This window comes from Boleophthalmus pectinirostris, unplaced genomic scaffold (assembly GCF_026225935.1).
Source record: "Boleophthalmus pectinirostris isolate CB_2022bp ecotype Guang Dong unplaced genomic scaffold, ASM2622593v1 HiC_scaffold_1, whole genome shotgun sequence".
Classification (NCBI taxonomy): Eukaryota; Metazoa; Chordata; class Actinopteri; order Gobiiformes; family Gobiidae; genus Boleophthalmus; species Boleophthalmus pectinirostris.
The window spans coordinates 11,101,086-11,115,246 of NW_026570970.1; the positions used below are offsets into that span (position 1 = coordinate 11,101,086).

Genomic DNA, 14,161 nt, shown 5'->3' on the forward strand with positions numbered 1-14,161 from the left:
TTTTAATTAAATAGTAGGTTTTCTTTCAGTATTATCTTGTGGTCCAAGTATAACCCATTCTAAAACTCCAAGGTCAAAATTTTTCTTGTTTATGTGATTTCTTTCTCCAGTATCTAGGCTTGCTCAATTGATTTTCTGACAAACCCACACACAGAAAACAAAATATACAATGTGGAGTGCACAAAGAGGAACAAAACTATATTATTAAAGGGCCTATATTAATCTATTTACTAGGGATGTAACAATAACCGAAATATCGTGATATCGTATCGTCAGAACTCTCACAATATATCAAATTACAAGTTTCTTTGCTTAAATGCATGGTTTTACAATAGCAACAGCTTATAAACATCAGAAACTACATATCCCATGATTCATTTCAGCGCAGACAACATGAAGAAATTTGTTTTTTACTTGAATTCTTGGGATTATGATGGAAATAATTCACACCGAAATATTGTCAAGGTATTTTAAAAGCACAAACGAGTCTTATCTACAATTATATCAGCCTCTCCAAAATATTGTAATAAATATCGTACCGTGAGATGCATATCGAGATAATATCGTATCGAGAGATTTGGATATTGTTACATATCTACTATTTACTGATCTATACGTTATAATGTTGTTTCCTCATCACAAACAGACCTGGAGTTGTGTTTTGTTTCATTCACACATGTTTAACACACAAATGCTGCAGATTTACAGGCTGAGTTGTTCTCGCAAACAGAAAAGACTCTGTTCTACCTGTTCTGTGGTAATACACGAAAACTCCACTGTGTTTTTAAACTCCATACACCTTCACTAGAATAATTTGGATGATTTCAGCTGTGGAATTGCCTATTTCTACTGAACTAAAGGTAAAAAGGAGCTATGAATTTGAAAACTACTCCTTCGTAACATCACAAAGGTGGAAAAGAGCATTTTGAGGTTTGGATATACAGACAGACTTCCCATATTTTTCGGGCTATAAGTCGAACCAGCCAAAAAATGCATAATGAAGAAGAAAAAAACATATATTAGTTGCACTTTTTGGGGGGAGTTTATTTTGTAAAATCAGAGACCAGGAACTGACATTTCATCTTTAAAGGCAAGTTCTAGTAATAACAATAGAACAGAGAACAACAGGCTGTTAACGTCACATATGAACAGTTCTACAGATAAAATATAACATAAACAACAGAACAGAACAAGTTTACCAAACTCTCCATCTCACTCCAAATCACTAAATCCATTTAATTCTTCATCCTCTGTGTCACTTCTGAGCAACAGAGCGCCACTTCCTCTACTGTGTAGCTGTGGTCAGACTCAGCATCAGTTTCATTTAGAATTATTCTGGCCTTTCTAAATCCCGACAGGATGGTTTCGGTGTCACTGAAGTCCAGGCTTTGTCGATTCATCCAAGGACTTCCGGGAAAGTTGCATGGTGCGCAAAAAATACGGTAATAATGCAGGATTATGCAAACGTGAATGCAACAATATGCAAATCCAAGTGTGTTTTTGATGACATTACAACATTATAACGTGACTTAAAACTCAGACGAATCTATTTTGTGTAATGTAGGAGCTTTAAAATAACCACACATTTAAATGCCTGTCTGTCCTTACTGTAATCAGACCCAGTGTCCTTGTCAGTTTGTGCTGATTCTGGCTCACGGCGCTGTCTGCATCCTGCGCTCAGCAAATGCACCGCAGAGGGCCCGAGCTGGGCAGCGGCAGCATTTCATCTCCACAGGCTCTGACCTTTTCTCTGTGAGGGAGGGACGGGGTGGGCTCACTTTGAGAATATATGGGCCAGTCCCGCTCACCTCTTTTGTACTGTGCCCCGTGTGCCCTCTGCTCTGCTCTCACCCTCTCCTGTTGGCGAGGTTTAGCTGCCAGCCTTTCACTTATGTAAGCCTCAAAAGCCACTGCTGCTGAAGGGGGGAAAGAGAGGAGATGTACAGGTTCATTGTGCTTTTTTATTTTACAGAATTTGGGATTGTATCGGCCTATGTTAGGAAAAATATTACGCATTTGATTGATTGTTAAAAGTGCATTGTGTCCAGGTCCGTCAAATGGATTTCTCCTTGAAGATAAAACCTCGTAAAACAGAAAAATAAGAAAATGAAAAAAACAATTATTTTCTTCATTATTTGTCTTCAAAACCAAAATGAAAAAATTTATAATTATTCATTTTTTTTGGTTTTTGATTTTGTATTTAAATGAATAATGGAAAAAACGGATAACGGCCGTTTCCCATTTATGCGACTTACACTGCAATACCAAACTGAACCAGGACTGAACCAGGTCTAAACCAGTACTAAACCTGTCTCAGTCCTGGTCTGGTCCCAATCTGGTCCCGGTCTCAGTCCCAGTCTCAGTCCCGATCTGGTATCTGATTGGACCGAAACAGTGCAAAGAATCATGGTCTATGTAGTTCTCTCTGTTTTTTAGCTATTGCTGCACCATAAAAATGAATTTAAGCAAATAAACTTGTGATTTGGATATATTGTGACAGCCCACAACATTATTGTGAGACTTTTGACGATACAATATCACGATATTTTGGTTATTGTTACACCCCTGCCATTAAACTTTGCTATTTTGTGTTTTTATGGTTTAAGACATACCTTTAAAAACAGGGAGTATAGCAGGTGTGTCAAACTCATTTTGGTCCGGGGGCCGTATCCAAACTACTTTGATCCCAAAGAGGCTGGATCAGAAAACTCATAGCATATAAACCCCAAAAATAATAATAAGTTCAAATATTTGTGCAGAGAAACACAAATCTATTCCAGAAATCTTTTTTAATTGATGAACTCTTTCTTTTACAAAATATTATAATATTATGAACAACTTGAAACTTTAAGAAAAATGCAATTTCAACACAATGTTTTAACATTTACTTGTATGTAAATAGGAATAAGTCAATTTTTTTTTGGAAAATCCTGCACTCAGCTCCACTTTTCTCATTTTGGACATTTTGTTGATGAGGGTGTCACGGTCAACAGTCAAAACGATCGTCCTTTAAGAGCGTTTGGAAAGAGACAAGTCTTCATTTGTGCTGCTCTGGTGGGAGGGGCCACGTACAGAGACGCTGGAGACGCTGCTGTGATAAACACCACAGAAAATTAACAATATTTTAATAGAAAATATAATTAAAATATTTTAGTAGAAAATCAGCCGAGGGCCAGATTAAAGGTCTTGGAGGGCCGGATCTGGCCCCCGGGCCGTATGTTTGACACCTGTGGAGTATAGGCTCAGTTTTGCACAAATCTGACCTTTAACTTGAGCTCATGGCACCACTGCTCGTCTGCATTGAGAGACAAGCAGGTGGTGCCAAAAAGGTGAACATGCTTAGTTCACCTTTTTGTTTAGTTTTTTTTTTTTTTTTTTTTTTTACATTTATTGCCACAAATCAATTCACAGTGTCCTGAGACCGGGCCCTCACACAATTTATACATTTACTTTTTTCCCCCCTTTCCTTTCTTTTTCCAACAATAAACAACAATAACAACAGACAAAAAAATAAAATAAGGCATATTAGGGCATAAGTGTTTTATTTGAAACTGAATTGAAGTCAGTAATTGGACCCCACTTTTAGTTCGCCTTTATATTCAAAGATAATGTTTTTGCTTTTTATCACACCTTACAAAAGGAAAGACTAAATCAGAAAGATGAAATTACAACTGAAAATCTGACTTTTTCATTTCAAGCCACAACACAAAAAAAAATGTTGTTGCAATGAGAATAATTCCACTAAATATTGTGTGTTTTTGATAAATAATGTGTAGAATTTTAAGTAACTAAATGTAATCCTAACATTTAATACTTTCCAAGTGCTGCTCAGCTGTTGTTGTGAAGAGAAATATTTGTAGCCTGTAAAACGTCCAGCAGAGGGCACTGTAACACACTGCAAGTGAAACGCAAACCCAGAAGACGTCAATAGGTGCTGTGGGATCCATTGGAGGACATGAGCTGTTCTTATTGAACTATTACATCATAAGAGAGAGAGAGAGAGACCAGAGTCACACACTGAATACAGCTCTATGACTGGACTCAAAACGCACTGTAATCGACTTTGTTTATACAGTCACACCAAATACATACGTGTCATTGGCTGTGATGAATCGATGCGCCTTTATAGCCTTTATAGAGAATTACATGCTTGTCTCCATGTTGATGTTTACGCTTTGTCTGGAATGTTCCACAGTATGGCATTGCACTCACAAACGCTGTAAGAATGCATATTTTTCAGCCTGTACAGATCGTAATCTTAGAATAATTTCAGCATTATAGAAAGCTCTAAATAATAACGATAAGAACACAACTCTAATGGAATTGGGAAAAAGAACTGAACATAATAAAAATTGATGACAAAGATTGGTTAAAAATGTGGCGACATCATCACTTCCTTTTGAACATGGAGTAAACTAAAGAGTAAACAATTAAAGATGCATCAGATTTGTAGGCGGAAATGCGGAGAAATCAATGCGGATCATTCTCATATATTTTGGAAATGTTCTAATATTACAGTATTTTGGGAAATGTTTGTGATGTACTGGGGCAGGTGCTGGGCTATTCTGTCCGTTTGTCACCTGAACTGGTCTATCTGTGCGATTTCTCAGAAGACATTATTCAACAAAACCATATATATTTGTTCAAAGTGATGTGATTAGCTGCCAGAAACTCGATAACTAGTATCAGTGGAAATCTACAATAAAAGATATTTATCTAATGGGAAAAAATTACTCATAGACTGAGATTCGCAAGAAGCACAAATACAAAAAGAAATGGGATAAATGTACATTATATATGCATAAGTAGACTAACCTGGTGTGACCGAGGCTCCTGTTCCTGTTTTTTTTTTTTTTTACTTTTTCTTGGTGTACTTATAAATTTAACATAACCAAAAAAAAAACAGTGGAAAAAAAAAGAATGCATATATTTCAAGGTATTTTTTTACCAATGCAAACATCTGTAATTGAATAAATCCGGAAATACAAGTTTAATGCCATACTGTGGAGCATTCCAGGCAAAAATACATATAAAATAATAATAAAAATAGAAATAATGAGTTATAGAGGTTCTCAATATTTATCATGTGTACAGTTTTGTTGCTATAGTGCAGGGTTGTTGAGTATTTTTGTTGGAATACAATATGATTTGAGCTGTAGTGAATAAGTCCCTTTCATGGCTAATTATTGCTCTATTCTGTTATTTATTTGTTGCAGCTCATACTTTTTTTTTTTTTTTTTTTTACACTTACAAGACTTATCTTATTACTTATCTTTCTATTTTACTTTTACTATACACTTACATTTATATAATTATGTCTTATTTGACACCTGTCGCTTGCTCTTTTTTGCTACTTATTTAGAATTTATTATTACCATTTATATTTTTGCTCTTTGTTTTTATATTTATCGTGATGTTTGAGCTACTGTGTCCAAATAAGTTCCCTTGTGCATCAGTAAAGTTTGTCTAAGTTTTTAATCAAACAGTGTATTTAAAAGTGGTTTACGGGGATTAACATGTTTTAAAACAACTCGTAATGAATGGCATTAAGTGGATTCAATATGTTTATCACAATATTTCTCTGAAGCGATATATCATGCTTCAAAATTTGAGAGGCCTACTGCTGGACATCATTTTAACTTACTGTCTCTTTATCCAAGTGAAGATATCTGCCATTTTTAAGACAATATAGGCCTACGAGATAAATACCGAAAATTCCATAGGGTGTACTGTCATTAGTCTAATAGCTCTTAATAATTTTGTTTTGTACAGTAATTACATTTGTATTTAAAGGTGCATTGTGTAACTTGTGGAGGGTCTGTCACCTGCTTGTTTCTATGGATATGTCATTGCTCTGCCTGGATTGTTCCACAGTATGACACTAAACAGCTCTACATTACATTTCTTTCTTTCCTTCTTTCTTTCATATTTTTTATTTTATTTGTAAAATTATTAATTTATGATGATGATGATGATTATTAATTATTATATTATTAATTTATTTATTTATTTTTTATTTTTTATTTTAAGACAATTAAAAAAAAAAACATAGGACATTGCAGGTATACAACCATGACACAGACAATAACAAAACATTACAGTTACATTACACCTACATATTTATCTTACATTTATTAAATTACAGCTCAAAAATACCTAGAAAAACAACATTCTGACTGTGAGCGGGGTCGCCTCTCCACAGATCTGACCTGTAACTTGGTCTGGTTTGGTGAGGATAGATAGAAAAGTTTAATACTATACTGTGGAACATTCTAGACCAGAGGTGTCAAAGCTCATTTTGGTCCGGGGGCCTACTTTAATCCCAAAGGGGCCGGATCAGAAAACTCATGTCGTATAAACCCCAAAAATGGCAATAAGTTCAAATATTTGTGCAGTGAAACACAAATCTATTACAGAAATCTTTTTTAATTGATGAACTCTTTTTTTTTACAAAATATTATAATATTATGAACAACCTGAAACTAAGAAAAATGCAATTTCAACACAAAGTTTTAACATGAAACTTTGTATGCAAATAGGAATAAGTCAATTTTTCTTGTAAAATCCTGCACTCGGCTCCACTTTTCTCATTTTTGTTGATGAGGGTGTCACGGTCAACAGTCAAAACGATCGTCCTTTAAGAGCGTTTGGAAAGAGCGAAGTCTTCATTTGTGCTGCTCTGGTGGGAGGGGCCACGTACAGAGGCACTGGAGACGCTGCTATGCTCAGCACCACAGAAAATTAACAATATTTTAATAGAAAATAAAATTTAAATATTTTAGTAGAAATTCAGCCGAGGGCCAGATTAAAGTTCTTGGAGGGCCGGATCTGGCCCCTGGGCCGTATGTTTAACACCCCTGTTCTAGACAAATAACAATCTCCAACAATCTCGAAACGCATTTGACGGACCCTCCACCAGAAAAGTTACACAATGCAGCTTTAAGTATAAAAAGCGTTGTTGTGCGTTGTGAGTGAGTGTTCCTGTGTGTTTAAGGAGCAGAGTCACGGTTCTGGTCCTGGTTTGGGCAGTTTTCCTCACCCCACTGGAAGGGTAGAGTTATGTTCAAAGTATACAGCTGTAGTAGTAGTAGTAGTAGTAGTAGTAGTAGTAGTAATATCGTAGTAACATTGTGTGCTTTGTGTGTGTGCTCACTGTGCTTAAATAATGTCCCAAATTGTCCCACCTCTATTTAAAGCTTTAGCATCAGCATAAGCTTTTAACATTAGTGCACTAAAGCTGATGTGCTGGTTAGACTATCAGCGGCTTCACTCGTGTGTTTAAATGCATCGATGTGAGGTACTGAAGTGTTTTTAGAAATACTTTTTGTTTTGTTTTATTTTTAAGGTCCTATGTTACGCAAAATGTACTCTTGTGAACTTTAAGTCATGTTTGAATGTTGTTACCTCGTCAAAAACAAACCCGGAGTTGTGTTTTGTTTCATTCACACTTGTTTGAGTAAATCTTTATTATTGGTCTAGATCTTTAAAACTCTGTTCCAACTTGTGATGTCCACAGTGCTCCACCGCGTTTTTAAACTCCTTACACCTTCACTAGAACAGTCTGGATCAGGGGTTTTCATGGTTTAGTCCTGGTTAAATCCTGGTTTAGACTTGATTTTAGTCTTGGTTTAGTCCTGGTTTAGACCTGGTTTTATTCCTGGTTAAGTCCTGATTTAGACCTGATTTAGACTTGATTTTAGTCCTGGTTTAGACCTGGTTTTACTCCTGGTTAAATCTTGATTTAGACCTGATTTAGACTTGATTTTAGTCTTGGTTTAGTCCTGGTTTAGACCTGGTTTTAGTCCTGGTTAAATCCTGGTTTTTTGTCATGGTTTAGACCTGGTTTTAATCTTGGTTTAGACCTGGTTTAAACCTGGTTCTAGTCTTGATTTTAGTCCTGGTTTAGTTCTGGTTTTAGTTCTGGTTTAGTCCGGGTTTTAGTCCTGATTTTAGTCCTGGTTTTAGTCCTGATTTTAGTCTTGGTTTAGACCTGCTTTTAGTCTTGGTTTTGACCTGCTTTTAGTCTTTGTTTAGACCTGCTTTTAGTCTTGGTTTAGACCTGCTTTTAGTCTTGGTTTAGACCTGCTTTTAGTCTTGGTTTAGACCTGCTTTTAATCTTGGGTTAGATCTGGTTTAGACCTGGTTCTAGTCCTGATTTTAGTCTTGGTTTAGTCCTGGGTTTAGTTCTGGTTTAGTCCTGGTTTTAGTTCTGGTTTAGTCCTGGTTTAAGTTCTGGTTTTAGTCCTAGTTTTAGTTCTGGTTTAGTCCTGGTTTCAGTCTGTGATTTAGTCCAGGTTTTAGTCCTGATTTAGTCCTGGTTTAAGTTCTGGTTTAGTCCTGGTTTCAGTCCTGATTTAGTCCAGGTTTTAGTCCTGATTTAGTCCTGGTTTAGTTCTGATTTTAGTCCTGGTTTAAGTTCTGGTTTAGTCCTGGTTTCAGTCCTGATTTTGTCCTGGTTTAAGTTCTGGTTTAGTCCTGGTTTCAGTCCTGATTTAGTCCAGGTTTTAGTCCTGATTTAGTCCTGGTTTAGTTCTGATTTAGTCCTGGTTTAAGTTCTGGTTTAGAGGCACGGCCCATGTGGCGTATACGAGGCAAAACAAGTGAAGCTCCAAACTATGAGTATGTTGTCAGAATGGCGACATAATTTTACGTCTATTACACACATGCACAATTATCGATATCAATAGTGCTCAATACTCCCCAGTGGCTCTTTGGCGCCCCCCAGGGGAGGCAGGCCTCATGTATTGATCTGATCTGAATGATTTCAGCCTGGAATTGCCCGTCTCTATTGAACTAAAAGTAAAAGGAGCTATTAACTTGAAAACTACTGCTTCATCTAATAATGCAGGGTTACTCAAACACGGGTGAATGAAACAAAACGGGATTTGCCGCCTTTTTCGTCAACCCTTCATTGCGACATGCCTCTATTTTGACGTGCTGGTTTTCTGACACTTTTTAATATCGCTGTTCTGACATGTCATGTGTGTGTTTTGGGTGTCGTTTCATTGAGCTGGAACAATGAACATGAACAGGCTATATGGAGTTTTTTGCGCCAGGGACCAGTTTTATATCCGATTTCATGGACCGGGAGGGAGGTGTGGTGCGGCCGAGTTTAGTCCTGTTTTAGACCTGTGTTAGTCCTGTTTTAGACCTGTTTAGACCTGTTTTAATCCTGGTTTAGATTTAGTCCTGGTTTAGACCTAGATTTAGTCCTGGTTTAGACCTGGTTTAGACCTGGTTTAGACCTGGACCTGGTTTAGGTTTAGATTTAGTCCTGGTTTAGACCTGGTTTAGACCTGGTTTAGATTTAGTCCTGGTTTAGACCTGGTTTAGACCTGGTTTAGGCCTGGTTTAGATTTAGTCCTGGTTTAGACCTGGTTTAGACCTGGTTTAGATTTAGTCCTGGATTAGTCCTGGTTTAGACCTGGTTTACACCTGGTTTAGACCTGGTTTAGATTTAGTCCTGGTTTAGACCTGGTTTAGATTTAGTCCTGGATTAGTCCTGTTTAGACCTGGTTTACACCTGGTTTAGATTTAGTCCTGGTTTAGACCAGGTTTAGACCTGGTTTAGATTTAGTCCTGGATTAGACCTGGTTTAGACCTGCTTTAAACCTGGTTTAGACCTGCTTTAGATTTAGTCCTGGATTAGTCCTGGTTTAGACCTGGTTTAGACCTGGTTTAGATTTAGTCCTGGTTTAGACCTGGTTTAGACCTGGTTTAGATTTAGTCCTGGATTAGACCTGGTTTAGACCTGCTTTAAACCTGGTTTAGATTTAGTCCTGGATTAGTCCTGGTTTAGACCTGGTTTAGACCTGGTTTAGATTTAGTCCTGGTTTAGACCAGGTTTAGACCTGGTTTAGATTTAGTCCTGGTTTAGACCAGGTTTAGACCTGGTTTAGATTTAGTCCTGGATTAGACCTGGTTTAGACCTGCTTTAAACCTGGTTTAGACCTGCTTTAGATTTAGTCCTGGATTAGTCCTGGTTTAGACCTGGTTTAGATTTAGTCCTGGTTTAGACCTGGTTTAGACCTGGTTTAGATTTAGTCCTGGATTAGTCCTGGTTTAGACCTGGTTTAGACCTGGTTTAGACCTGGTTTAGATTTAGTCCTGGATTAGACCTGGTTTAGACCTGGTTTAGACCTGGTTTAGATTTAGTCCTGGATTAGTCCTGGTTTAGACCTGGTTTAGACCTGGTTTAGATCTGGTTTAGACCTGGTTTAGATTTTGTCCTGGAGTAGACCTGGTTTAGTCCTGGAGTAGACCTGGTTTAGACCTGGGTTTAGACCTGGTTTAGGCCTGGGTTTAAACCTGGTTTAGATTTAGTCCTGGTTTAGACCAGGTTTAGACCTGGTTTAGATTTAGTCCTGGATTAGACCTGGTTTAGACCTGCTTTAAACCTGGTTTAGACCTGCTTTAGATTTAGTCCTGGATTAGTCCTGGTTTACACCTGGTTTAGACCTGGTTTAGATTTAGTCCTGGTTTAGACCAGGTTTAGACCTGGTTTAGATTTAGTCCTGGATTAGACCTGGTTTAGACCTGCTTTAAACCTGGTTTAGACCTGCTTTAGATTTAGTCCTGGTTTAGACCTGGTTTAGATTTAGTCCTGGTTTAGACCTGGTTTAGACCTGGTTTAGATTTAGTCCTGGATTAGTCCTGGTTTAGACCTGGTTTAGATTTAGTCCTGGTTTAGACCTGGTTTAGACCTGGTTTAGACCTGGTTTAGATTTAGTCCTGGATTAGTCCTGGTTTAGACCTGGTTTAGACCTGGTTTAGATTTAGTCCTGGTTTAGACCTGGTTTAGATTTTGTCCTGGAGTAGACCTGGTTTAGTCCTGGAGTAGACCTGGTATAGACCTGGGTTTAAATCCTGGTTTAGGCCTGGGTTTAAACCTGGTTTAGATTTAGTCCTGGATTAGTCCTGGTTTCGACCTGCTTTCGACCTGGTTTAGACCTGGTATAGACCTGGTTTAAATCCTGGATTAGAGGCATGGTCTGCGCGACGTACAAGAGGAGGCACGGTCCACGTGGCGTATGGAGGTGGGGGTTCACACTTTTGTGGATTGGTATCGGGTGTTGTGGACCCCTGGGCTACATGACGAAGATCAGATTAGATATTTTCTCGAAACCTGGCCTATGCTCTTTTTTAAAATGCCTGACTGTTTCCCCAAGTATTTTTCTGATCAAGCTTCTTATGATACATGGGAGCGTAAAATATAATGAAATATAATGAAAAAGTGCAATGATAGAAAAATAGGAAAGTGACGTTACTCGGAAAAAAAAAATGGCGATGTTGTGAGACGCTTAAAAAAATAAAATAAAATAAATTGTGGCATGTAACCAAACAAAACACAACCCCAGATATGTTTTTGACGAGAAAACAGCATTATAACATTTCAATTTGATGTAATATAGGACCTTTAACTTGCTTTTATGCTTTTGCTAAACTCGTTCAGATGTGAAGTGAAATTGCTGTTAGTTGGATGAAACTCAATGAATGACACCGATATATAAAGTGTAATGTTTTGTTTTCAGGTGAGGAGGGTCCCTGGCTCCAGCGGACACCTGCACAAGACGGAGGACGGGGACTGGGAGTGGAGCGATGACGAGCTGGACGAGCGCAGCGAGGAGGGGAAGGCCGCCGTCAACCAGGGACGAGTGAGTACGACTCATCCACAACAACAACAACGACAACAGTCAAATCAGTTTTATTCTACCAGACAAAAGCTTGGACACACCTCTTCAATCTGTGTATCATTCATTCAGTCGTTTTTTACAATAAAACCAAAAATAAGAAAATGAAAAACCAACAATTTTCTTCATTATTTGTCTCCAAAATCAAAATGAAAAAACAGATAATGATTCATTTTTATTTTTTTTTTCAGTTTTTGATTTTGTGCTTAAATGAATAATGGAATAAAACAGATAATGGCTGTTTCCCGTTTCCATGACTTCCATTAAACTGCGATGCCGGACTTTTGCGCCGCATATGGACTGAACCAGGACTAAAAGAGGATTAAAGCAGGTCTAAACCAGGTCTAAACCAGAACTGAGCCAAACTAAACCAGGTCTAAAACAGGACTGAACCAGGACTGAGTGTTGGGACGGGCCTAGAGGTGTGCCCGCATAGACTGTCAGGTGATCAGGACTGAGACCTGCACCAGACCAGGACCAGGACCAGGATTAAGATGGGGACTGAGACCGGGACCAGATTGGGACAAGATCGGGACGGAGACCGGGACTGAGACTGGGACTGAGACCGGGACTGAGACCAAGACTGAGACCTGGACTGAGACCGGGACTGAGACCAAGACTGAGACCTGGACTGAGACCGGGACTGAGACCAAGACTGAGACCGGGACTGAGACCGGGACTGAGACCTGGACTGAGACCGGGACTGAGACCGGGACTGAGACCGGGACTGAGACAAGACTGAGACCAAGACTGAGACCAAGACTGAGACCAAGACTGAGACCAAGACTGAGACCGGGACTGAGACCTGAGACCAAGACTGAGATCAAGACTGGGACCGGGACTGAGACCGGGACTGAGACCGGGACTGGGACCGAGACTGGGACCGGAACTGAGACCAAGACTGGGACCGGGACTGGGACCGGGACTGGGACCGGGACTGGGACCGGGACTGAGACCGGGACTGAGACCGGGACTGAGACCGGGACACTGAGACCAAGACTGAGACCAGTTTAGTCCTGGTTTAGAGTAGACCTGGTTTAGTCCTGGTTCCGTTCAGGTTTAGACCTGGGTTAGACCTGGTTTAGTCCTGTTTTAGTCCTGTTTGATCCTGGTTCAGTCCAGCATCGCAGTTTAAATCTTGGAAACGGGAAACGGCTTTTATCCGTTTTTTCCATTTTTTATTTAAAAACTAAATCGAAAACTGAAAAAACTAATCGTTATCGTTTTTTCGTTTTCTTATTTTTGGTTTTATTTTGAAAAATGAATCAACAAATGACACATGGATTCTTTTCATTTATGTTTCTTTTTTATTTCCAAGATTATTTTATTAAGGCATCTCAACTATGAACAAACACATACGTAACCTGCCAAACAAAAATGAAACTCAAAATAACTTGTTTTAGATTTAAACATTAAAAATAGCCATCCTTTTGCTTTGATCACTTTGCACTTTTGGTATTTTCTACCAAGACATAAACCAGGAGAGCTGTGGAGTGGAAAACATTTCAAGAAGCTCATTGAGGGAAGGTCACGGGTTTGCAGCGCTGTCAACAAAGTAAAGGGTGGCTACTTTGAAGATTACAAATATTTAGTTATTTAACTTTTTCCCTTGCTACATAATTCCATATATCTTACATAATATATTTGATGTCTTTTGTGTTTATATCAAATTTAGAAAGTTGTAAACATGATGAAAAAATACACTGAAAAAGAAGGTCTGTCCAAACTTTTGACTGGTGTATATGGGTTTATCCTCCTCGTCTTCCCAAGCCAACCCATCCCTCTGTTTAGATATAGACTGTAGAAGGAAACAATCACTGAATCAATCAATGAATCAATGAAATACTGGAGCATGGGTGTTCAGTATTGATCTTGGTAACTTTACAATGAGCAACACTACAGTTAACAATTCAAAAGTCGTGTATTATGCAAAATTGACTCTTGCGAGACTGTGAGTCATGTTAAAATGCTGTTACCTTTTTGTGTTTTGTTTCGTTCACACATGTTTAAGTAACCCTTTTTTATTAGTTTGACTGCACTTACAAAGCTCAAAATGCTCTGTCCCACCTTGTGATGTCATGAACTGGTAGTTTTCAAGATAAGATACCGTTTAGGATTGTAACGGTACATGTATTTGTGCTGAACCTCTTCGGTACGGGACGTTTCGCTGTGGTGCCAGTGTTTCCCTATAGTTAGGCCTTGACAACAGTTGCCCCCCGCCTTGACTACGTCCCTCCTGCGTGAATCACAAAACAAAGAAAAGAAAAGTTCTTCACCTTTTTTAATTGGTCACACCACGAGCAGATCCGACAGCACGTCCCCCATGACAGACAACCAACCAACGCAGTGGCAAAAAATTCCCATTATATAACCTGGCCCAAACCACTAAGCCCCAGACAGGTAAATCTGAACATGTAAAAATGACAAAATCTATTGTTACACTATTTACAACTATTTACATTTCATTAACT

At 38.5% G+C, this 14,161-nt stretch overlaps 1 protein-coding gene across 1 annotated transcript in view; it reads left to right on the forward strand.

Annotated features, from left to right (window-relative positions):
• stk39 (serine threonine kinase 39) overlaps positions 1-14,161 on the forward strand; it is a 103,997-nt gene that overhangs the window by 25,781 nt on the left and 64,055 nt on the right. The window contains exon 11 of the mRNA XM_020928940.2: positions 11,532-11,654. Coding sequence (XP_020784599.1) covers positions 11,532-11,654 — 123 coding nt within the window. The remainder of the gene's footprint in view (positions 1-11,531; positions 11,655-14,161) is intronic.